At 43.4% G+C, this 24,185-nt stretch overlaps 2 protein-coding genes and 3 long non-coding RNA genes across 6 annotated transcripts; 2 read left to right on the top strand and 3 right to left on the bottom strand.

The window, feature by feature from the left end:
- Positions 1-4,036: 4,036 nt before the first annotated feature.
- On the bottom strand, positions 4,037-11,090 carry LOC124652103. 2 transcript variants are annotated; one of them, XR_006987578.1, is made up of 2 exons: positions 10,798-11,090; positions 4,037-4,847 (listed from the first exon to the last, which is right to left on the bottom strand). It is a non-coding gene; the product is annotated as an uncharacterized LOC124652103 (long non-coding RNA). The 2 variants fall into 2 exon arrangements; XR_006987579.1 differs by having other exon boundaries at positions 4,037-4,837.
- On the top strand, positions 5,481-6,773 carry LOC124652101. Its single transcript, XM_047191127.1, has 2 exons — positions 5,481-5,785; positions 6,536-6,773. The coding sequence occupies exons 1-2, from the start codon at positions 5,484-5,486 to the stop codon at positions 6,579-6,581; spliced, it is 348 nt and encodes a 115-aa protein (XP_047047083.1). The 5' UTR covers positions 5,481-5,483; the 3' UTR covers positions 6,582-6,773.
- Positions 11,091-11,798: 708 nt separating the features above from the next.
- On the bottom strand, positions 11,799-14,353 carry LOC124656311. Its single transcript, XM_047195080.1, has 3 exons — positions 14,229-14,353; positions 13,451-13,987; positions 11,799-12,699 (listed from the first exon to the last, which is right to left on the bottom strand). Coding segments are annotated over exons 1-3 (663 nt in total). The 3' UTR covers positions 11,799-12,698.
- A 121-nt stretch (positions 14,354-14,474) lies between these two features.
- Positions 14,475-16,478, top strand: LOC124658372. Its single transcript, XR_006989156.1, has 3 exons — positions 14,475-14,665; positions 15,553-15,608; positions 15,931-16,478. It is a non-coding gene; the product is annotated as an uncharacterized LOC124658372 (long non-coding RNA).
- A 1,448-nt stretch (positions 16,479-17,926) lies between these two features.
- LOC124658309 lies at positions 17,927-18,962 on the bottom strand. The gene is made up of 3 exons (XR_006989118.1): positions 18,840-18,962; positions 18,360-18,740; positions 17,927-18,276 (listed from the first exon to the last, which is right to left on the bottom strand). It is a non-coding gene; the product is annotated as an uncharacterized LOC124658309 (long non-coding RNA).
- Between the last annotated feature and the right edge of the window lie 5,223 nt (positions 18,963-24,185).

The raw sequence follows: 24,185 nt of genomic DNA, 5'->3' as shown, positions 1-24,185 counted from the left end.
ACAGAGTTCCCCAGGTTATATGGAGAAGTTGCTTGATGGAGTTTAAGTCAGCAGGCTCCGGCTCTGTGAAAATTACTACGTCATCAGCATATAACAAAAAAAAAAATGAAACCGTGTCTAGGAGAAACTAGACACTTTTTTTATATATTAGATGCGGGACTTGGCGTGATAATTTTGAAATTCGTCCCTGTCAAAAATCGAACTCCAGTCATTGAGGTGCGCCACTACAATCCCAACCACTGGACTATGCCCACGTCGTCTCATCAGCATATAACGAGATACCTATGTTCAAAGGAGGTGTTTGCTTCTTTTCACATTTTCAAATCCGTCAGCCATTGCAAAGAGCCTAGGGAGTACATCTATCGCAATGACGAACAAGAGGGAGAAGGGGGGATCTCTGTTTACTCTGATACTTGACTATACTTAGAATTCTAAAGTTGGACTTCACGCTTTAGTTTGACTATTTTCTCCTAAATAAAAATTCAGCAAAAGTCTATATTTCTTTTTAGGCTTGTTCTGTGGACCAATGTGTACATAAAGTTTTCCGTTCGTTTGTGATTACTACAAGCGATTATATTTTAATAAAAAATTCAGAGAGTTCACATGTTGTCAAGTCATAACTGAACCAATTGTAACTGGCAAGAATATTTGACCACTAAAATTATGGAAAAGAATCATTAGCAATGGTTCAATTTATACTTTAAATGTTTCTATAAATATGCTTACCCAATCTTCCACTAGAAACCACTATTTAGGTCGTCATTGATTTTATGCTTTAGTGGTAACCAACATGATATTTAAGTATATTAACAGACACACATAAAACAACCCGCATGCTCTGAAATCAAATCCAATGTTACATATATGCAACTGTGAAAAAAGCAAGAATGGTTCTTTAGGTTAAAAGAACACAAATGTATTTTGCAGTAATAATATTTTAGTTTACGAGAACAAAAATGTATTTTGTAATAATATAAATAACAATGGTATAACTGACAACATTGTACCTAATAATTAGCAAAAGTATTGTGTTGTTAACTATGACAACCATGTACATTCTTAAGTCCATATGACAATAGAAATAGTTTGTAAAATGTAAAAATGTTCAGTATAAATTCAAAATTGCAAAAAAATAATTAGTTTCCGTTAGTTGTGGTTAATCCGTGGCATAGATGAAGGCGGTGGCAGCATGCATTGCTTCCGCGCAACTAGTTGCGGAAGATACTTAGATTCAAAAAGAGAAGCGGTCCATTAAGGTTATTCTTCAGACCGAAATTAATCAAGTACGGTATCTTAATAATCATGCAATGAACAATGGAAACAGTTTCACATTCATTCAGAAAGATAAGCGATCAAAACACATCCACGATTCAGTCTGAGTTCAAAGTTCACCGAAGAACATAACATTTAGAGTTCAGAATACATGCATTCAATTCACATTCACTGCTTCAGATTTACCTAGCCAGAAAACTACCTGAAGGGAAAAAAGCAAGCATATCAACGATGATCATGGCTCAAAAAATCAGTCGAGAGTAACTCGAGGTCTTCGTACCCGGGAACTGGCAACTGACATGAGATGAGCATGGAAGAAGGCTTGATCAGTGATTACAAACAATTGTGTGAAGATTAGAGTTGTAACATGATAGGAAATATATTTCTCTTTGAATGAAATGATACTCACCCGATTTCACCTCCATATTCTTAGGCCCAGCTGTTGCATTGTGCAGATCCTATACCATATTTATGATGCGTTCTGTCGTGCGTTGTCGCAACCTAGCTCCCCTCTCCCTCACCCCTTTGACTTTTCAGTATATATATCCAGATTGATAGACCTAGAAACCAATCCTGCATAATCAATCTAAGATGGCGACCTCCGTGCCCTCAAAATAGAAGATGGCGATCCCCATCCACTGGTAGAAAAAAGGGCTTCGGTCGCGGTTCGCAACTGCCATTGGTCGCGGTTGCGCAACCGCGACCAATTAAGCGCGACTAAAGGCCCCCCCTTTAGTCGCGGTTCCTTACGAACCGCGACTAAAGGCACGTCCACGTGGCCGTCAGCAGTCCGTCGAGGCGGAGGACCTTTAGTCGCGGTTCTCCTGGCCAACCGCGACTAAAGGCCGCCGCAGGTTTAGGGTTTTAGCCCCCCCCCCTAAACCTGGTTTCTTTTTAATTTGTATTGTTTTATTTCTTTTGGGTTTTAATTTTGAAGGAGTTTCACATATTCTACGGTACTACATACATGCATATGAATGTACAATTTCAAACAAATTTGAAATTAGAACCAAAAAGAATTCAAGAGAAATATACAATATATATTCAATATCGGATGACCATATACAATTTTGAACAAGTTTCCATACATAATTTAGTGCATATGAAGTTCTACGTCCTCTACATAGTGTTCTCCTCTAGGATCGATGACTTCCCTCGCGAACCATCCAGCTAGTTCCTCTTGAAGTGGTCGGAAGCGAGCTTCGGACTAAGCGTCTTCCGGAGGTTATTCCTCTTGATGTTGTTCTCGGACGGCTGCCGCCGCTCATTGGTGTATCTCCGGATCCTCTCACAAACATAGTATCCACATAGATTGGTCCCCGGTGGCTGAATATCCCCAGATCCCGAGCACTGCCCTTTTAAATTGTAGCTCTTTTTTGAATTCGCCGACCTTTTCATCTACGAACCGTCTCCAAACCCTACGAGGCAAAGAAAATTAAATGAACAAGAGAGTTATTAATTAGTTACTTCATATTAGGAAATGAACGAAATAGGCCGATCGATATAGAGCGCAAATGAATTAAAATAATTACTTTTGCATCATTTTTCTCATGTCGGCCCAAAGCGCCGGATCCATATTCGGAGAGTCGTGGATGAGAACTGTGGAGGTGTGAAATTGAATTACTAGCAGAATCCAGTGGAACTCGCGGACACGATACATGCACGATCATGCATAACTCATCGATTAGCCACATACCATGCATGGAGTAAACAAAAGAGAATGTGCTCAAGACGAAACACTCACCCAAAATGGTAAGGAAATAGAATATCACTTTTGAGTTCCTGTTTTCTAAGAAACCGCCACAGGTCTTCCTCCACGTCGGCGGGGTGGTGTTCTAACACATATGAATTAACGATGTGTGGGTCAATGAACCCAACATCATGGATGTGCCTTATTCGCATTTCCCGCTTCTTCATTCTGCATAATAGAGTATACAACAAGATAGTTAGGACAATATATATATATATATATATATATATATATATATATATATATATATATATATATAGGATAAATACTTCCTACTCCTGGGTGTAACTACACCCACGTGTCATATACTACTATACGGAAGTATGTATCATATTTTCTCGATTTGAGTATGTTCTTATATTATATCTAAGATATTACAAACCAAGTTTTGTGAAAAAAAATATAAGTGAGCATGTAGTTTGCACTATATATACGAAATGCATGCATATGCATACGTAAAAAATGAGTCTACGTAAAAAATGTGCATACTGCCTACAAAGTATTATATATACTATCAAAATAATCTTATAGGCGTCGTAAAATTATGTCGCATGCGTCCCCGTTCGTTCCAAGCCCCGCACCACGAACTTGATCCACGCAAAAGGCGACGTAAAATTATGTCGCATCTCGCATGCTCGCTGCTCGGTCCGTCCATTCCAGACTCCCAGCATTTCCGGTCTGTACTTTTCTAATTTGGCTGATTCTACCCGTGCAGCGTAAGATTCTTTGCATGCAACATAAGATAGCTAACCATGCAACCCCATGTGTATCGCTGACTGATTAGAAAGCATCTATGCAAGAAAAATAAACCTGCTAAAAAAATCTGCTAACGAGCATGGGCGACTAATTTAATTTGTACTCCATCGCAAGAAATTCTGGACCAACCACTCACGTAGGAAATCTCAGAGTCGATGTAAAAAACTTGATAAAAGACAAAAAAAAACTTACAACTTAATAAAGCTAAGAACGATTACAACTTAATAAAGCTAAGATATTTCAGAGGTGACGCAAAAGTTTAATGCCCGTAAGAATAGTAAGGATGACCTGATTACACAATGCAAGTTTTGCACGTACGGCTTGAGTATGAACTCCAATGTGTCCATGCACACATGCGTCTACATATTTCAGGCATTGCGCACATATCAAAAATAAAGGAATTAATATGTTAACATGTAATAAATTACATGAGTCGGTGAAAATTATTTAGTTACATCAGCTCCACTCGACGATGCTTTGATGTTGTATTTCTACTGTACTAGGCAGCCTGACGCTGAAGACCACACATGCGGTGCAGCTCTACATTTCATTGTGTACCCAGGAGCAGAACACACCCCCAATCCCACTTAATCTTTTGAACATTGCCGTCTGTCCTGAAAAAATGGGCAGAGAATTACCATAACAATCAAGAAGCTGGACATAATTTGCAAGCATAGAATTCCTTTGGCAAAAATTGAATCAGCGAAGAGAAAAGGGATGTCCCTTGTCACTCCATCACCAGTATATATAACAAGATTTAGAAGCTAGTCAGCCTATAAGCCCAAAATTTTAGTTAGCTCAACTTTGCTAGCTTAAATCCCCAAATGCAGAGGTGAAGAATTGAGTATTTGATCAGCTGTTTTGGGCATAGCAAAACTATAAGTATAATACTAACATTTATTTAATCAACCCGGGAATATTTGGCCTAGAATTTTCTAGAAACTGAAAATAGACGGAGGGTAACCTTTGTTGTACATATTTGTGTTTCAGGAGCAATTGGATTAGTTTCCTTTCACTGCCAATGGAAACTAGGGGGCGCTTGCCGTTTTAATTAGCAATCTGCAAGAAACTGAAAGACAACTGTATTATGTGACCATTTGGAATTCTGTCATTTTCCGCTTGAAAGTCCTAGAATGTCATCTATGCACGGCTAGGAAACAGAAATAAGATGCATAATGCTTTTCCCAGATTTAAAATACGTTTGGCATACTAAATCTGTATCTGTGCGTAATGTAAAATTACTATGCTCGAAACGTGATCAAAGCTCGAAGCAAAGGAATGAACATGTTACACCAACTTCCATGTAGCTGAATAGGTGAGAATCATTCTACATAACAAAAGTTATGTATAATGATGGGAAAAGCATAAACATTTAGAAGCACGCCTAGTAGAAAGAGGTAATTTTCTTACTAACAGATGGTATTGTGAGCAGCTAGCAAACACAAAGGCGCAAGGACCATGTATCTACTACGACCATGTGTTGAGCTGAAACTCAAAAATGCCAGTAAGGAAAAGAAAGAAACTGCAAAAAGAGTAATTAGAAGGACATACATCTTAGAAGAGCTCTAAGCTCCCAGGGTTCCGGCGGCCTGTCCTTGCTCCACCGTTTTGCGAATTTGTGGTCGTCGGATTATGAATAGTTAAATCGTGGCCATCTATTTAGTCGGTTCAGCAGCCACAGTTAACCACGCCGCATCAGGCTCCCATGGCGATAGCGCTGGGCGCCATGGCCAGGAAAAATCCATCGCCTCATCTACTCATCGCTCCGCTCCCCTTCTCTGGCCACTTCCGTGCCGTCCCTCAGCCAGCAGAGGTCTCTCCACCCGCTCCCCCTCCCCTTCACTACACCACAACCATCCTGTCCCTCGAGCGCCAGAGGTCCGGCGAGATCCGCGGGGAGCTGCCGGCGGCGGGCGAGGTTCTTGGGGGATTCGCACACGTCCGGCCAGGTCTGCGGGGAGCCGCAGGGAGGCAACGAAGTTCCGGCGAAAGAAGAGCCTCAGGAAGGTACTGAGATCACTCTGCATCTCTCCCGCTTTCTTAAATTCCACCGTTTATGGCTGAAAACTCAGGAAGCAACATCCTAGTGACAAATCGACATGAAGATGCATGTTTGGACTAGGTCCTGATGTGAGAATAATTGAAAAGTCTGCAACACCTTCACAATCCAGAAAGTCTGCAGCACCTTTGCACCATGCTTTGCATCAATTCCTCTGCCCTTGCGAAGAATAATCAGCAGGCATGGCCTCCCCATTAAAGCTAGGGTTGCAGGAACCAATTGGATATCTTCAATATGTTCCCAAAGAAAGAAGGATTTTTTTGTGTGATAAAAAGATATTCGTGTAGAATCCAATAATTCTTGAAGATAAAAACAAACGATCCTGCAAGACAGCAAAAGCTAAGCACTCAAGCAGTCACATCAGAAAACAGAAGTTTATATCAAATGCTGGTGTAAATTCAGACCCACGATAGCATGGAGAATATAACATAATAAGATAGGATGTTAGTACTAAGGTTGTGGCATGAAGCTGAAATAGTATTAAGCTGCAATAGCGTTTGGTATGAACTGAATCTTCTCCATGTTCCTTGTATTCTTGGAAGCCCCATTTTCTGTCTGTATTTAGAGAAAACATGGCAAATCATGTTTTCAAAGCATGCCTTTGAAGGTTTGTTGTGTTCCTTGTAATTATTCACACCTTTTTGGTGTGTTTCCGTTGCAAGTATTATCTTACTTTCACTGAAATTCCTTATCTGCAGGTTACGATCATGCAATGGGAATGAATATCTCCAACTGTGGGAGTAAACGATCACTTTCTCATGCAACTGATAGATTAATAGTAAGGATGACTGCCAAAGTTCAACCTGCAAGTGTGTTCTATTTTGAACAGGTAGTGCCCTATGTGCTGCTGAAGTTTGAAACCTTTTGTTACCGTGTTTGAATATACTTGACAAACTTGTAAGATACCTCAAGGCTATGTTTGGATACATTTGGGCATGATTTATTGTTGTGGTATCTGTTTAGTTGGATTTTTAATTTAATTTTCTTGATTGCACTGGATGGTCTCTAATTTCGAGTGGTTGATATGCTGTTACACTGTGTGATGCTATACTTCAGTTATTTCTACATATTTAATAGAATAATAATAGCTATTGCAAGTGTGTATCTTGCTATGCAGATATTCTTTCATAAATCATCTATATCTTTTATCAAAAGATAGATGGTCAATACTCAAAATGGTGCAGGCAGAACATGCCCGCTGCGATGGAGCTGTTCATACTACCGCGACATCATGACCATCAACGCGCCTGCTACCCGGATGATCCGGATGCGGACGAGCTCCCCGCAACATCATCGTTTGAGGCGGAGGAGACCAACGCCTATGCCCGTCAGGACGAGGCGGAGGTGGCGGCGTAGGAGGCCGCCGCCGAGGAGAGCGACCTTCTCTTCACGGAGTCGCTGCTCTGCCAGGTGCGGTCGACGGCGATGATCATGGTTGATGCCTCCGTGCTCATGGCGCATGCCGAAGCGGACCTGGTGGAGGCCCAGGTCAGGCTCGCCGCAGATCTCGCCGTACACCCACGGTCAGACCCACTTACAGGCTGAGCCAGAGTCGACACCAGGTCTCAGCGCTGCCCCTTCTTAAAGAAGGTCTCAGCGCCGCCGCCAACTTCTCCCCGAACGGCGCTGCTCCATCGCCATACGGCTCGGGCCAGTGCACTTGGAAAGGCGCCGCCCCTCCTCTGTGGCGCTGACGTCTGCCCCAGCCGCTGCCTCCTCGGTTAGTTCCTGTCCCTCAGTTCCCTCTTGCGCCACCACACGAGTTTTCCCTAAAGAGGAAGAGGCCCTCCTCATCTTTCAGTTGTGCGAGGTCGCGTTGACATTCCTGGCCAGGGGCATGTTTGTGTGTGGTGATTGTTCTACATGCCCACTGCATGAAGCTGCAGCTTTGCCTCCCACCACTGCCTGCTTCGCGTGAGGTTCCTTTCCTCCCGAGATGTGAGTAGATAGATACCCACGATGGAGAAAGGGAGAAGAATGATCAGGAGTTTGCGAGAAACTCTTGGTCTGTTGTGTACGGGAGGTATTCAATCATGTATAACCTGACAAAGGTGTTGGATGAGTGCAGTGCAGATGTGCTTCAATTTAGGCACAATGTGGATGGCGATGCCATGCTCAATTGTGGTCCATTAGTGGTTTCCAGGAGTGGAGATGAACATGATCTGAGGAGCTTCACATGCTCATTCCGTACTTGGCTGAAGACCCAGGTTCACTTAACAGTAAGTACTTCTGGTCTCTTTCATATTCGTCATAATCAGAATTCTTTAACAAGCTCAATAGAGGATTCAGTTTGTGACATTGTAATTGGATTGTTTTCTGTAGAGCTTTGGATACTATTTTGTACCAGGGCCTGAGAGTAGCATTTCTAGAACACCTGTATATGGTTGAATTACGAAACCGTAACAAACTGGAATTAAACTTGGTGTGGATGTCTCTTAATTTGCTGATAATTGTACTATCCTTCGCCAATTTTAAATAAGTGACAGTGATCATGCAAAAGTACTCAACCAAATTATTCCCCACAGCGCTCACAGATGGCTGGCGAGTGTGTGCTTATTAATGTTGTTCATCAGATCCTTGACATTTTCTGTGTCGGGTTCCTCACCATCTGCAAGTGCAGGACCAAGGAAAAATCATAGAATTGTGTGAAACAATATCTGTTGATGACAGACTCTGTGCTTACCTGAAGAGTTAAGGTAGGTCTGCACTTCTGTTGTAGTAGGAGCAATAAGGAACGGTGGATAGAGAGCTTAAGGCCACTTCTTTTCGGCTTCTACGATGGCTTATGGGGGAAGCTTCTTCCTACCTACTTCTCCCAGAAGCTCTGATGCCAAATTTGTTCTGGCTTATACTCGAGTTTAGATCAAACTAGATTATAAGCCAAAACAAATTTTGGATTCGAGCTTCTAGGAGAAGGTGGTGGGGAGAAGCTTCTTCCAGAAGCCAACGGAGAAGCCGAAAAGAAGTGGCCCTTAGACTGATCAAGATATCTAAAGGTAAACAGTACGTAGATCAGTAGCTTAATTATATAGATATTTTGTGTAGTCCAGTACATGAGCCTGTTCTGAATGGTATTTAGCGATTAATCATAGAATCAGATGCATAACAAGATGGATCCTTTCGTCTCTTCAAGTTGTTATCTTGGATATGGCTTTCCGACATTCATTCTTATTGCATTGTTGTTAGAGTACGAGAAAAAATAGGTAGATGGGAAAGAGTAGAGCAGTAGAGCTGTATGGATATTCAGTACAGAATTGGATTTTAGACGGTACATTCTAGAGTTATCAAATCGTATGAGATGTTTCTTTACACAGGCTAAACAGTTCGACTTATATACACTTGCGCTGTTTCGCCTATACGAACAAAAAAATCCTTTATTTGGCTAAGTCCATTGTACCGCATTTGTCGAGACTTCCATTGAACCAACTTCACGCAATTTCCCAAAGGATCTGGGTTCACTTGAGATAATAATTGAGTAAACTACGAGAAAAATCTTACATTTACTACCCGAGATGAAAATGTACCAAAGTACTGCAGATTAATTTGGAGAATTGCACATATCAAGGAGTTTATAGTGTTCCACTTATAAACTAGGATTAGGTGCACATTTGGCTCTAATGCATCTTGATGATCTCGTGTACTCATTAAGTATGAAAAATGTCCTCACAAAAAACCTTATTACCATTAAAACTCGGCCGACTGTTCTAATCTAAATCTTTAAAACTTAACAGTTTCATTGAATCTACTTACTACCACTGATAATAAATCCATGCTCTCAGTTAACATAATTTGGAATGCAGTGGGAAGGAAACCTCCCTGCTGATTCCTGTCATCAAGTTATTCCTTACCGACTATTGCAAAATATACTATGAATCACCAGCTGCAGTTCCAAGTATTTTTTTGTCAGACTTCTCATTGCTGCCAACCATGTAAGCCTTTGCGATTTCACTTTTATGCCATATGCTTTTCTGGTACACAATTACTATCCATCTATTTATGTGTGACTGTAATGTAGTTGAATAGTGAGGTTCTGCATTTAGACTGTTTTCAAATAACAACGGGTAGTTTATTTCATGTATGTTCAGCAAATAGAAGAAACGACCAGATTGTTTTTTGGGTAGAACTATTTGAAGTTACAAAGAACTTAAGAGTAAGTGGAGCTCTGTGTCATGGCCGTTCTGTGAATCAAGTTGTCTCGAGATTCTTTGCTACTATTCCTTGAGTAATTTTTCTCAACGGAATCTATATATACTAATAAGTCACAATTTCTTTTCTATATAAGTTCAGCAATAAGTCATGAAATGTTAGGTATCTTTTGTGGCCTGATAGCTGAATAATATAGGGTATTGTATCAGCAAAATTTATAGATCTTGAAATTCGATAATATTTAAACGATGGTATAAAACTTACAATGCCTTGAAATTTGACAATATAAACGACAGTAGCAAAAACGGCGCGGCAAGACGCGCCAGGTCCATCTAGTACTTCTTATTTGTACATATACCCATTTCAAAAGGGCAAGTACAGCTGACATCGCATTGGGGCAACATAGGTGCTTTGTCAGTACATCATTTTCTCTTGCTGTATGATAGTAGCATGTTCTTAACATTTTAAAACTAGCCGCCAACAAACTACAGTTCGGTTATCCTCAATAAAATATTACTGCTGAGAGATCCATGGAATGGTATATGGACTATACTGAGGAAAAAATGAAATAACTATGACTAAATGCTTTCAATGGGATCGAGAACATATTTCTAATTACCACGAGACATTAGCTGCTTGGTTGCACGATAACAGACTGAGGTATTTACAAACTAGAGAAGTAGTACTCCCTCTGATCCATAATAAGTGTCGACACTTATTATGGATCGGAGGGAGTAACTAAAATCACAAGAGTCACAGCCATGTAGTCCAAAGAAGTACCAAAAGAAAATAAACACAGTGCAAAAAAGTTGACCTTTTGTTTTTAATCACGCCGTAGGGACAAAGGCCATCATCCTGGCCGCAGTCCTCTGGACTGACTGCTTCATGCCCCAAAAGGCCATCGGTGCCATGCCAAAACAATAGTCGTCGTCGGTTTGTCGCCAGGCCATATGTATAGACTATCCATCAGTTCAGAGGTAAGATGAGTACTTCACTCAATGGCACAGTTGAAAGAAGATAGCAGAGAGGTTGAAAATTTGGTTATAATCAAATGCAGGGTGAGAAAGAAAGACATGAAGGGAAAATCAACCGACAACAGAGTGGTCACGAACTACAAAAAAACACCAGGCTAGCTACAAAAAGAACACAAACGCTGACATTTGTTTGGCTCTGCAACATTGGCTCTAGATACTTGCTCATCGTCTCCAAGTCCCTTGCATACATCTTCCATCCCTTGATTTTTTTGGGAGAATCCTGAAAAATTATTACTCGTCACGCACAAACAAGGATTCTGAAAAATAAACGTCGGATACAAGCAAGAAATATTTTCAGAACTAACTACTGAATAAAATTCAGAATCTGCATCTTCTTTTATACCATATTTCTCCAAAAGAATGTGACTGCCATAACATCAATTCTCACTCAGGCACTAAGACAAAAATCCAGGTGAGAGTAATGTTACTGAGTAGGACATTCCCCTCTCTCTAGCTATACTCACATGAGCACTCACGAAATAGAACATTCTTATCTCATTTACGCTACAGAAAACTAACAAGCAATCATCTGAATAAACAATCAAAATTCATGCTATAGAAGATTATTACTCTTGGTTTGAGGGCAGGCTTAAACCAAAATGCAGCGAAGACTAACAGACTGGGTGAGGATCACTATGAGTCCACCTCATTGCAATTGAAATGAACCTAACTCGAATTTGCAGTTGCATCGATATTTGTCTAATAAAAACTAAAACAAAAAATTTGCGTGATGTACTGAATCTTGAGTGAGCAGAGATCCAGGAGCAGAGATTAAAATTAAAATTACAAGATGCAGAGATTACACTCTATATTATTTAAACTGGGGACCTAAAAAGGCTACCATATGCAGAGATTGCCAAAATATTTAAATACACCAACACATGGGAGCTAGCTACTCCTGAACTACAAAATTCAGAATTTAAGCCTCCAATCGCGAATAAAGGGATCGATAAAATATGTACATAGACTGACATATGATTTTGTTCTTTATAACCAAGTAGATGGTGTTATATTCTATCAAGTTAGCACTTCCGCTCCGTGAGGATGTAATGCATAATTTTATATCGAGAACAATGAATCACATGTGGCCAAAGAATAGACAAAATAATAAAGTTCAACCTACTTCAAAAGCAAATAAGACTAATGTTATAATCCGCTAATGTGTACTCTTCTTGCCAATTGCTATTCGACAGATCCATGTAAAGCAACCTTCTTTGGACTACATGGCATTCATCCTCTTCCTATCAAGCACTACCATATACTATCAGGCCTAGTGTGTTTCTTCCTTTATTTTAATTTAACAGATGGAATATAACTTGACCTCAAATGCTATAAAATAAGTAGTCCAAAGTAATATTTTATCATGTACAGCGGCAACCAAAGTTTAGCGGTGATGTAAACTGCAAATTATCACTCAATATCTGCACTGCGGTAGAACGAAGTATGAAACATGAAAGAATATAATTACTGGAGGAGAGTAGAGTAGTTTGAAGCTGCTTTGCAAGTGGCGCTGAGAGACACCGACATTGAAGTTGTTGCCTGCTGCTGCTCAATGTTCGCGCGCAGCGTGCCGGCACCTATGAGGAGACTTCGACAGAGATCGAAGCTGCAGTGCTGCAGCTAGCTCACCATGCCGAGTGCCTACGCTGGCTGACACAAGCCTGCCACAATCGGCAAGGATTCTGATAAAGAACGTGTCAGGCACAAGCAATAATTCTTCGCAGAGCTATTGAATGAAATTCAGAGCCTGCATCTTCTTTTATCCCAGATTTCTCCTAAAGAATATAACTACTAGTACTCTATAATAGAGATTCCCAACCATGCACTAAAACAAACACCCCTGTGATATCACATTCCCATCTGCCTAGCTACAATCACAAAGATAGTCACCAAAATAGCACGTACCCATCTGGTTTATGCTACAGAACAATAGCAAGTAATAACCTGAATGAACAATACAAGATTACTCCTGGTTCTTAGAGAGACTGCGATAAATAATTTGCAAGATTCCTGCTTCTTCTACCTGCTCTGTAAATTCTAACGACTCAAACTAAAGTTGCAAAGTTATGCAGTGGGTAACACCACGCACACTGATTTGCTCCAAAGGGGTTACCTCAGGAGGCAATATGGGTCGATGGTACAATAGCTGTAAACCAGAACCTTCAGATCCACTTGAGAAGGGAAAAAAAAAAGCTGACAGAAAATAAGAAGTGGGGAGGTCCCGTCTCACGGCCACCTGCAATCCTGCATCGTCCCCGAGATGGTCCCTGATTCCGGACGCATCTGCCGCGGCGTCATAGGAGAAGGGTTGGTCAGGGGCAGCCACGAGAGTGGAGGGAGGCTTGAGCCTCGGTAGGGGAGGAAGATACGACGTCGCCCAGGAACAGAACCACAAAATCAATGGGTGGGAAAGGAGGGAGGGAGAAGGCTCACCAAGAGAATCTTATCCTTGCCCCGTTGTCGGAGACGAGGCCCATGGTCTGGAGCTCGGTAAGATCGCTTGCCGCCGCCTCCAATGCCGTCTTCGGCGCCGCCTCGTAATACCTGATGTACGCCTCGTTGGCGAATCCCCCGCCTCCGCGGCCAACGCAGGACACCATGGCCGGCCTCCGCCTGCTCCTCTCCCACAGAACTACCGGGTACGTCGCCACCAGCGATCTCCGGACGGCAGCTGCGCCAATGGGTCGCCGTTCCCCTTTCTCCCGGGAGACGGAGAGGAACGCGTCCTCAGCTCCGGCCACGCGCGACGCCTGAAATTCGGGACAGCCGTCGAAGGAAGTGAACCCGGGTCTCCATGGGTCGATATAGGGCGCGTAGGCGCCGAATTTCCGTGGCGGCGGCGAGGAGCCGGAGGTCGCCGGATCTGAGGAGCTGGAGGAGAGGAGAGCGTGGGGAGATTGGGGACTGGCCAAGAATAACCGCGGCGAGTGGGGATTAGGCCTCCCGATCACCACGATAGAGAAAAAACCTCTAGCATAATTTTTCTTTAGAAATTACAGCAGGTGGAGTCTGTCATCGTGAGCATGACATATAGGGTGTCGTTGAGCCGCATCAGGAGGAGGCTTCGGGCTGGCTCGGTCGTACGACCCGGGTGTAGAATTACTTATTCTGCACCCAGAGAGTGTAACCGCATAGGCTTTTTCCTTTCAATTCTTTTGTAATGAGGCTGGCAGCTTTACACGCGAGGTAAAAAAAGCACCATCTCCTTCACGGTTGCAAAACTGAAAACTGCATCTGGGCATCACCGTCGGAGCTTTGCCACCGCGTCTGCCGGAGCTCCGGCGCGCCACCTCCACCGCCCCGCATCCCACATCCCCACCGCGACGCCAACCCCATCCCCTGGAGCTCCGCCCCCCCCCCCCCCCCCCCCGCGACCAGGCAAATGCTGGTCAGCTCCATGCGCGACAACTGCGGATCCTGGGTCTCCGGTGGTTATCACGGGGGCCACTAAAAAAACTACGAGCCTCACGTCTCCCCTCTTCCATTCTCGCCTTAAATCCTCTCTCTCCACACCGGCGATCGGACCAGCTGCCAACGCTGAGACACCGGCGATACACCTCCGAGCGCATAACAAGTACCGGAAACGCCACGCGCGGCGCGCCTCAGTGATCATCTGAAATGAATTTTGGGCAATATTTTCAAACGGAGGTAAAGTTTGCACTGATCTAATTTTCATCTCATATTACTCTTCAACTATTTTGTTGAGGTTTCTTTGATACAATCCGAACATGTGTTAGCAAATGATATTAACCCTGCAGTACCTATCGTTTAAAAAAGTGACTATGTGAAACACTGTCATCTGATGATTGAATTTCGTATTCTCATGATTGATGCAAATACCCTGTTCATGGAGTCATTAATTCTGTTTTGGTTCCCTTCTGTAATCTGTAATTATAATAACGAGTCTGTGGTATTGTGTTATGTAATATTTCCTTATCTTTTATGCTGCACAGACCGCCTCTAGGTAAAATTTGTAGAGCCAGGATACAAGTAGGGGAACTAGTCTATGAGCTGTAATTATAATAACGAGTCTGTGGTATTGTGTTATGTAATATTTCCTTATCTTTTATGCTGCACAGACCGCCTCTAGGTAAAATTTGTAGAGCCAGGATACAAGTAGGGGAACTAGTCTATGAGCTGTAATTATAATAACGAGTCTGTGGTATTGTGTTATGTAATATTTCCTTATCTTTTATGCTGCACAGACCGCCTCTAGGTAAAATTTGTAGAGCCAGGATACAAGTAGGGGAACTAGTCTATGAGCTGTAATTATAATAACGAGTCTGTGGTATTGTGTTATGTAATATTTCCTTATCTTTTATGCTGCACAGACCGCCTCTAGGTAAAATTTGTAGAGCCAGGATACAAGTAGGGGAACTAGTCTATGAGGTTCAGATAAGAGGATAATCATAACACGCTGATTAGGGCTGCAAGCGGGAGGGAAAGTGGGGCGGGTTCTATTCCGATTAGGACACTTTGTTCAGAGTTATGTCAAGGACCGTAGCACAGTTTGAACTAAGCATGGCCTTTTGCAGGATATTGCGGGACCCGCGTTGGCAACCCTACCGCTGATCATGTTCAAAGAGATTTGGTAGGTCTTGCTACTTACAATGCAATGTTGATTTTCTGAAATGGCACTAGTTCCTGAACTAACTAAGGCACTACCATATACTTTCAGTCCAAGTGTTTTTCTACTCCTTTGTGGAATATGCCTGGGCCTCATATGCTATTAAACGAGGTGTCCAAAGTAGTAAATGTTTTATTGTGTAAATCAACGACACGAATATGATGATTTCTCCATGATGACAACTGTAATATTAAAAAAATAATTTAAGCATGGAGCATTTCTTACGAGACAGTGTAGATGAACCTTTGGCCAACAATCTTATGTTCTGCTGGAAAATGAATTGCAGGATTCTATCATGGACTCCTCTCCAAATTTCCGCCGGCGAGCACCTGATGACACATCAGATTCTCTGAAAAACATTGTTGTGCCCAACAGTGCGCTTATGCGTCCATGCTTCCTCACTCCAACTCCAAGCCATGGCACTAGAACTTCAATCGTCGGCTGCTCAACTGGATCAATGGCCAGTGAGAACCCAACAGTAGCCTATACGAACATGCTCGGAGAAGTTTATACAGCTATTCCAGCGGGGAACAGATCAACCGCAGCCTATGAAAGAACCATGACCGTCTTCAAGGAACTTAAACTGCAGCTACAAGAAACTCCTGCTGATGAGATGCCGGAGCAACATTAGCCAGCCTATTGTGATCAAGATCACCATTCTGCAATCATTTTTAAAGCCCCACCAAAGGGTTCAAGAACTGAACATGGAGTGACACCAATCATCGGCGCACATGGGGAAAAGTTGCGCATAAGAGCTTGTGGGAAGTGTGGCAGTGAATTTTTGTAGTTCTTGCACATTCAGTATAATTAATGTGAATTTTTCTGACTCTTAAATGATCTTAGGAACCTAACCAGTATGCTTAGGTACTGGGAGTTCATTTCAAGAGTGTGCTCTCTAAGATTTATGAGAACAAAACCGCAGATACCCATGATGGGGTGTTTGTGTGATTCCAAGAGGCCACTAACATGTGAGGATGAATCACTATAACTACTTTAACTTGATTATCCATGGACATAAGAAATTTGGTAGCCGATGTAAGAAATGTGGCATAGAGATTACATTGTGAGTGAAATACATTCAATTAGAGAAACCATGATATATAGGTTTGTCCATGTGACAAGTCTATCAAGTGAAGAAAAAACGAGCAATATTTTTACAAGCTGACATCTTTTGAATAAAGCTCAAAATTTCAGGACATATATGCCGATCAAATGTATGCATCGACGCATATACTTCTGGTAACCACTAAGCTAACTATAGTTGCTTTGCCAGAGCTTATACAAGTCACGAAAATACAGGGACAGGGGCACAAAATTCAGTTCCATCGATCCACACTATAGATTTCCTGGGAGCTTCCACACTCCTCCACTTCACCTGAAGATTTTATTCTGGTGCATTCATAGGTCCATCACCGCACCCTAAATTATTCCCAGAAAACAAAATTATATGGAAGCATCAGGTAGTCTTCAGTTTTAAAGAAAACTTCGGTGTCTAGAATATTTTTAGTGACCAACATAAGAAATATGAGATCCAAGGCAAAACAGATAACTTCCGAAGATAAAATATTGTTACACATGTTACGAACCGGTACGCAACCCAGGAGGCGGCGGAAAAGTCACAAACCCATCTAGGGTTCCGTCCTCCTCGCCGGCGATACCGTCGGTCCGCTCCGCCTCCGGTGGCCTTGGGGCCTTGGAGGTGTGGCGGATCACGGTCCCTCGCCGGCGGGGAGTTTTCGTTCATAATTTAGTTTGCTTTTTAGTCTCCTTTTGGGATGGTGAGGCGGTGGCTACATCCTGAAGTCAGAATAAGGTCCTCCCCGTCCTATCCTCGCTCCGGTGGTGCATCTAGCGCTGACGGAGGACGCGTGGAGTTGTGTGCCCATCGAATCTCCTGGGATCCGGTCGGTTTTCGTTTTTGTTGGTGTGGTTTCATGTCAGTCTCTTCTGATCTACGATTGTCATCATTGGCGATGGTTGCTGCTCTGGTGCGCTGGTCCTTTGGGACCTTAGCACGACGACTTCCCGTCTGTCTACTACAACAAGCTCTACTACGACAAGCTTTGCCTGACTCCGACGATGGAGGGGCGAGGAGAGCGGCGCGCCTTCGGCTCGTGCTAGTGTTTGTAGTCGTCGCTAGGTGGTCCGAGTACCAATTTGTAATTTTCTTTACTTTTTGGATTATTTGTACTACTGTTGATGATTATTAATAGATCGGTGGATTTCTCGCAAAAAAAAAAAAAAAGGGCAGACCACATAAAAAAATCGTACACAGTGGACATAAAACATGTTGAATTACAGAAGGTAGCATACAAGCCAAGCATCATTGAAGCACCACAGATATTTCAGGATATGTTTGGTTGGACGACACCAATAAAAACACACATTCATAAGCAAAAACATTACATGCACGTGGGCACTAGAATAGAAATATTCGGCTATATACATAAGTGCAACTTTGTTTTTGGGAGAGGATGCACAAGTGGAGCTTCAAAGAAATTTTGCAATTTTTTTACAGATGGGTTAACATGGGCCTGAACTTCTCCAGAGAATCAGGTGAAGGCCTGATTTCTTTCAAATCATGGAAGATGAGGTGGGAGAGATCTTCAGCTCTATACTGGTTCTCCTTTGTCTGCAGCACACAAGCTTTCGATGAGAAAGTGCAAGACAGAAAGAATAACATCATATGGAATTTAGTTGATTGTCTGAAATTACCAGTTCAATGCTACAACGAAGCCGACTCTCTTCGCCATCGTAGTGGCGCTGGAACTTTTTTCTGAATGATCCACAGGAATTATCTAGGGGGGACTTTGCATATTTTAGTTTATATGAGAAAGCTATGCAAGACAGGGACGAACTTAAAAGAAAAGTTTTCAGCTATGTTGTCGACATGTACAACAAGGGCAAGAAGAAATCAATGCCCTCAAGTCTACGAATGTGTAAAAATGTTGAACATACGATAAAGAAAAAGGGCACAACTACCTCGACTCTGTCAAACAACAGCTGGAGGCTCTCCTGCTAATGTGCCAAGATTTCAGTGCCATGTGTATGATGATTTGGCGTCTCGTCAAACGCAGGAGAATGCAAATAGGGGAGCTGCAAATTATACAAGTCAAAAGATGCAAAGAAACAATTAGAAATCGTACAGCATATAAAATATGACTATATTCATTTAAATAACCACGCTCTCTCTACCTTATTCCCGGCCGCCGTCTTTTGGAGCCCAGCATTTCAAAGTTGTTGAGACACCTCCCAAAGATTGGGTCACATGTCCAGTGTCATCAGCATTGCTCTGTAATGAAAAAAAAGTAACAAATGAAAATTTCACGGGTGTTAATTGTTGCCTGTAAGTCTCATTGCTCTGTAATGAAAAAAAGCAACAAATTAAAAATCTCATGTTGAAGGATTATCGTAAATAAAAATTCAGGTTTGCAAAAGGATTTGAATTCCAAACCAGTACGCATATAATAATAACAATTCATATTTTAATTATGTACTTTTGCACAGAACCTAGCATGCCCACTAGCACTAGGTTGGAGATACCATTGCAGCAAACAAATAAGAAATAAGAAATCCTGCACTAAAAAAGGAATACAAACAACTGGATTCAGGTTTGAGCTCACCTCAAGTGCCACCAGTCTAGGTACAGCATGAATACGAACAACTGACATTTCTCATCTGCGCAAACATTGCCGCTAGATACTTGCTCTTTGTATCTAAGTCCTATGCATACATATTCTTCCGTCCCCCCATTTATTGTCAGATTCCTGAAAATTTATAACTTGTCAGGCACAAAAAAAGGAATCTGGAAACCTACGTGCTTGGCACAAGCAAGAATTCTCATCAGAACTAACTAGTAAATGAATCCATAAGCAACATCTTCCTTTATCCCAGATTTCTCCCAAAGTATATAACAGCAATGCCCGCTCACACATTACAAGAAACACCTGGTGACAGTAACGTTACTGAATAGCACATTCTTATCTGCCTAGTTAGCATCGCATGATTACACCAAAATAGCAATTCTCATCTTGTTTATGCTACAGAAATTAACAAGCGATAACCATAATGAACAAAAAAAATCCTATTATATAGGATCACTCCAAGTTTGATGGCAGATTAGACCAAAAGTTCTGCGAAGACTGACAGGCTGGGTGAGGATCAGTAACAAGCCCACCTCATTGTAATTGAAGACAAACTCCAATTTGCAGATCCATGAATGTTTAGGTAATAAAAACCAACAACTACTGTGATGTAATGCATATGGAAGTGACCCGAGATTTGCGAGCGGTACTGAAGAATACACATGGTACTTTGAACAAATACACATGTAATGAAGATGCAATCAAATTCGTGTGAGAATTACGTACCAGCGTGGCTTATTGACTCCTAAGGGTGGATAGCGGCCAGAGGTACATGCTCGTCTTGGGAGGTGGAGGCCGGCCGGGACAGCATCTTCTTCTCCCGTGTAGAACAGTGACAGCACGAATGGAACCACTAGCGCCGGCCGCAACCCCTCCCGTCGCTGAGGTCATTATCCACGGCGACCGAGACTGGGACCACTCGCCGCTCGCCTGAAGCCGTCGGGATTCCAAACCACCCTCTGTAAATCATGTTCGTGATTAATCTGAAATTCCGAAGCATAAACAGCGATAGGTGAGGTGGGATGGAGAGGGGTGAAAACCTAGATGGAAAAGTATTGTGGGCTGGCTCGGCACAACATGTACCGGCCTATTCATCTCATTATATATGGATCAGGGGTACAATACATGGTTAGGTACAAATACACAACTAACCTATTATACACGTATTCTATCACCCTCCCTCAATCACAACCGGTAACATGAGGTTGAGATTGTGCCGACAATGATTAAACAACGGCAACGGAAGCGGTTTAGTGAAAATATCCGCCACTTGATCCTTGGATGAGATGAACCGAATCATGAATCGCTTCGAGATACACGCTCACGAACAAAGTGAAAATCAACTTCAATATGCTTTGTCCGTGCATGAAATACTCGGGTTAGGCGACAGATAGGTTGCTCCAATGTTGTCACACCATAACACTGGAGGCCGAACTTGTACAACACCAAGTTCCTGTAGCAGCGACTGAACCCAGATAAGCTCTGCTGTAGCATCACCCAGAGCTTTGTACTCAGACTCGCATCTTGGATCGCGAAACCGTGGACTGCTTACGAGCACTCCGGGCGATCAAATTCCCACCATAAAAGATAGCATATCCCCCGTAGATCGTCCGTCATCTATATTCCCCGCCCAATCTGCATCGAGAAAGCGGACGGAAGAGTGGAGGAAGCAGACCGGAACTGAAGGCCAATGTCAACAGTGAACCGAACATAGCGAAGGATACGCTTAACAGCTGCCCAATGAGGAGTACGAGGCTCAGAAAGATACTGACAAACCTTGTTAACAACAAAGGATAAGTCAGGACGAGTAACAGTGAGATACTGCAAACCACCAACAATACTGCGATACTGAGTAGCCTCCTCAGAAGAAAGAGCATCACCATCAACACTGCATAGACGCTCAGAGGACGACATAGGAGTAGTAGCAGGACTGCACTTCAACATACCAGCACGCGCAAGTAACTCAAGGGCATACTTGCGCTGTCGAAGAATAAGACCGCTCGACGAGGAGGAATCCACCTCAATGCCCAGAAAATAATGAAGAATACCAAGATCCTTCACAGAGAAGTCAGCCCGCAGTTGAGAAATCAACTTGGGAATGGCAGTCGCAGTCGAGCTAATAACGATGATATCGTCAACATAAACCAACAGATAAATAGTCACATCTGACCTCTGAAGAATAAATAAGGAGGTGTCTGCAGTAGATGGTCGGAACCCCAATCTGCCAAGAACAGAACTGAGCCGTGCATGCCATGCTCGTGGAGCCTGCTTCAGACCATACAAAGAACGAATAAGGCGACAATAATGATCAGGCTTGGCAGGATCAGCAAAACCAGGCGGCTGTCGCATATAAACCTGCTCATCAAGATACCCATTGAGGAAGGCATTCTGAATATCCAACTGACGAAGATGCCAGCCGCGAGACAGAGCAAGAGACAAAAGGAGTCTCACAGTAGCAGGCTTAACCACAGGAGAGAAAGTCTCCTCATAATCCAAACCGTAGCGTTGCTTAAAACCCTTAGCAACAAGGCGCGCTTTGTAGCGCTCAATAGAACCATCGAGCATGAAGTTTAACTTTAAAAACCCAGCGGGAATCAATCAAGTTGACTCCGGGAACAGGTGGTACCGGAATCCAAGTACCATTATCCTTGAGGGCAGCAAACTCTGTCTCCATAGCGGTACGCCAATGAGGAACTCGAAGGGCTTCGCGAAAATCACGAGGTTCGGAGGTATCCTTGGAAGCGAGCAAAGGCGGCAAGGACGAGTATTCCATGCAACTGTGCCATCAGTACGAACCTTCGGCTGAGAAATACCACGACGAAGACGTGTAACCGGACCAGCTGGAGGGGCAGGGGGTGCAGACACCGGCTGCTGCTGATCGGACGCAGCAGATGGCGAGGGCGAGGTTCCTGGTGGCGTAGAAGTAGCCGATGGCGACGGAGGCGACCCAGGCGGACCAGGTGACGGAGACGGCCCAGCTGGTGTCGATGTAGATGGGCCAGGGGAGGCCGTACGTGGAGGCGTTGAAGGCTCAGCCGAAGGAGGCCGAGCCGAGCCAGTCGGGACGCAGCCCGAGGCCGCGCCATGCACGCCATGCATGGGCGCGTAACGATCGACGTGCGGCACGGAGGCGCCGTGATCGACGTGATCCGTGTGGTGTTCGGTGTGAGAAGTTCCGGACGAGCACCACGAGGATTCCCTGCACCATGGTTAGCAAACAAAGGCAAGGAATATGCAGTATCCATAAACTGGTCAGCAGAAAGTAAAGAGGACTCCGTATGTGGTGGTGACAGATGAATGTCTGGCATGTTTGAAAACGGGAAATGGTTCTCATCAAAGATGACATCGCGGGAGATATAAACACGCTTGGATGGAACATGAAGACACTTGTAACCTTTATGAAGAGAGCTATACCCGAGAAACACGCATTTCTTAGAGCGAAAGTCAAGTTTATGGGCGTTGTATGGGCGAAGATGGGGCCAACAGGCACACCCCAAACACCTTAAAAAAGGTATAGTCTGGTGTCTCACGAAGAAGGCGCTCAAGAGGAGTCTTCATGGCAATAGTGCGACTGGGAAGCCTATTTATAAGAAAACAAGCTGTGGTAAAGGCATCACTCCAATAGTAAAGAGGAACTGACGCATGCGCAAGTAAAGTAAGCCCAGTCTCAACTATGTGTCTATGTTTGCGTTCAGCAGTACCATTCTGTTGATGAGTATGTGGACAAGATACACGATGAGAGATGCCAAGACTATTGAAGAAACGATGGAGTTTTTCATATTCCCCACCCCAATCAGTTTGAACATGCAAGATCTTACGATTAAGAAGTCGTTCAACATGTTTCTGAAATTGAGTAAAGACAGTAAAAACTTCAGATTTATGCTTGAGTAGGTATAGCCAAGTGAAACGACTGTAGGCATCAACAAAACTTACATAAAATCGATGTCCACTAACAGAAACTTGGGCAGGGCCCCAAACATCAGAATATATAATCTCTAATGGGTACTGTGTTACACGAGAGGACAAGGGGAAGGGCAATTGATGACTCTTCCCTTGTTGACATGCATCACAAATTGACGACACTTTATTTGGTTCTAAGATAGATGGCAAATCATGACTATGAAGAACATGCTGAACAATCTGCGAAGCTGGGTGGCCTAGGCGGTGATGCCACATATCACGTGACACCTTGACACTGCTGAGCGCCTGCTTGATGACAGGGGCTTTAATCTCATAGAGACCACCAAGCTGACGACCTCTAAGGATAGGCTCCCGCGTGTCCCGGTCCTTAACAAAGAGATCATAAGGATGAACTTCAATAAACACATTATTATCAAGGGCAAGCTTACTCATGGATAAAAGATTACGAGTAGCATCAGGAACATGAAGAACACGATCTAAAGTGAGTGATCTAGACGACGGAGTGGATATAGATGCATGACCAATATTATGAATACGCATACCTGTACCGTTTGCGGCGTGAACTCGATCGGCACCGTAGTAGGGCTGACTCATGGTGAGCTTGTCCAGTTCATGCGTGATGTGATGCGTTGCGCCCGAGTCCGCGTACCATGCGGGATCCACCACGTGTGAAGGAGCAGCCGGCGCACCAGCTGGTGCCGATGCATAGGCAGGGGCGGGTGCTGGTGGCGCGTAGGTGTAGCCAGGCGCATAGCCAGGTGGCGGAGGAGTATAGCCAGGTGGCGGGGCAGCCATCATGGCCATAGCGAGCTGCTTCTCCGTGCCTTGTCCATTGTTGTTGAGGCCGAGGAAGTCCTTGTTGAACCGTTTGTAGCAGCGTGACGCAGGATGGCCGTGGATGCCGCAGAGTTGACATTGGACATCCCGGCCACCACGCCCATTCTTCCCTTTTCCTCCTGACGGCGGTGGCGGAGGA

The sequence above is a fragment of the Lolium rigidum genome, chromosome 5, assembly GCF_022539505.1.
Source record: "Lolium rigidum isolate FL_2022 chromosome 5, APGP_CSIRO_Lrig_0.1, whole genome shotgun sequence".
Taxonomy (NCBI): Eukaryota; Viridiplantae; Streptophyta; class Magnoliopsida; order Poales; family Poaceae; genus Lolium; species Lolium rigidum.
This window is presented reverse-complemented; position numbering and strand designations above follow the sequence as displayed.

What these genes read in the sequence shown, in the direction of transcription:
- LOC124652101 (XM_047191127.1), top strand. Translation starts at nt 5,484, where the DNA reads ATGGCGATAGCGCTGGGCGCCATGGCCAGGAAAAATCCATCGCCTCAT. An exon ending in GAAAGAAGAGCCTCAGGAAG is followed by an intron (nt 5,786 to 6,535) that starts GTACTGAGATCA and finishes CCTTATCTGCAG; the next exon opens with GTTACGATCATGCAATGGGA.
- LOC124656311 (XM_047195080.1), bottom strand. Translation starts at nt 14,353, where the DNA reads ATGGGGTTGGCGTCGCGGTGGGGATGTGGGATGCGGGGCGGTGGAGGT. An exon ending in CAGTTTTCAGTTTTGCAACC is followed by an intron (nt 13,988 to 14,228) that starts GTGAAGGAGATG and finishes AAATTATGCTAG; the next exon opens with AGGTTTTTTCTCTATCGTGG.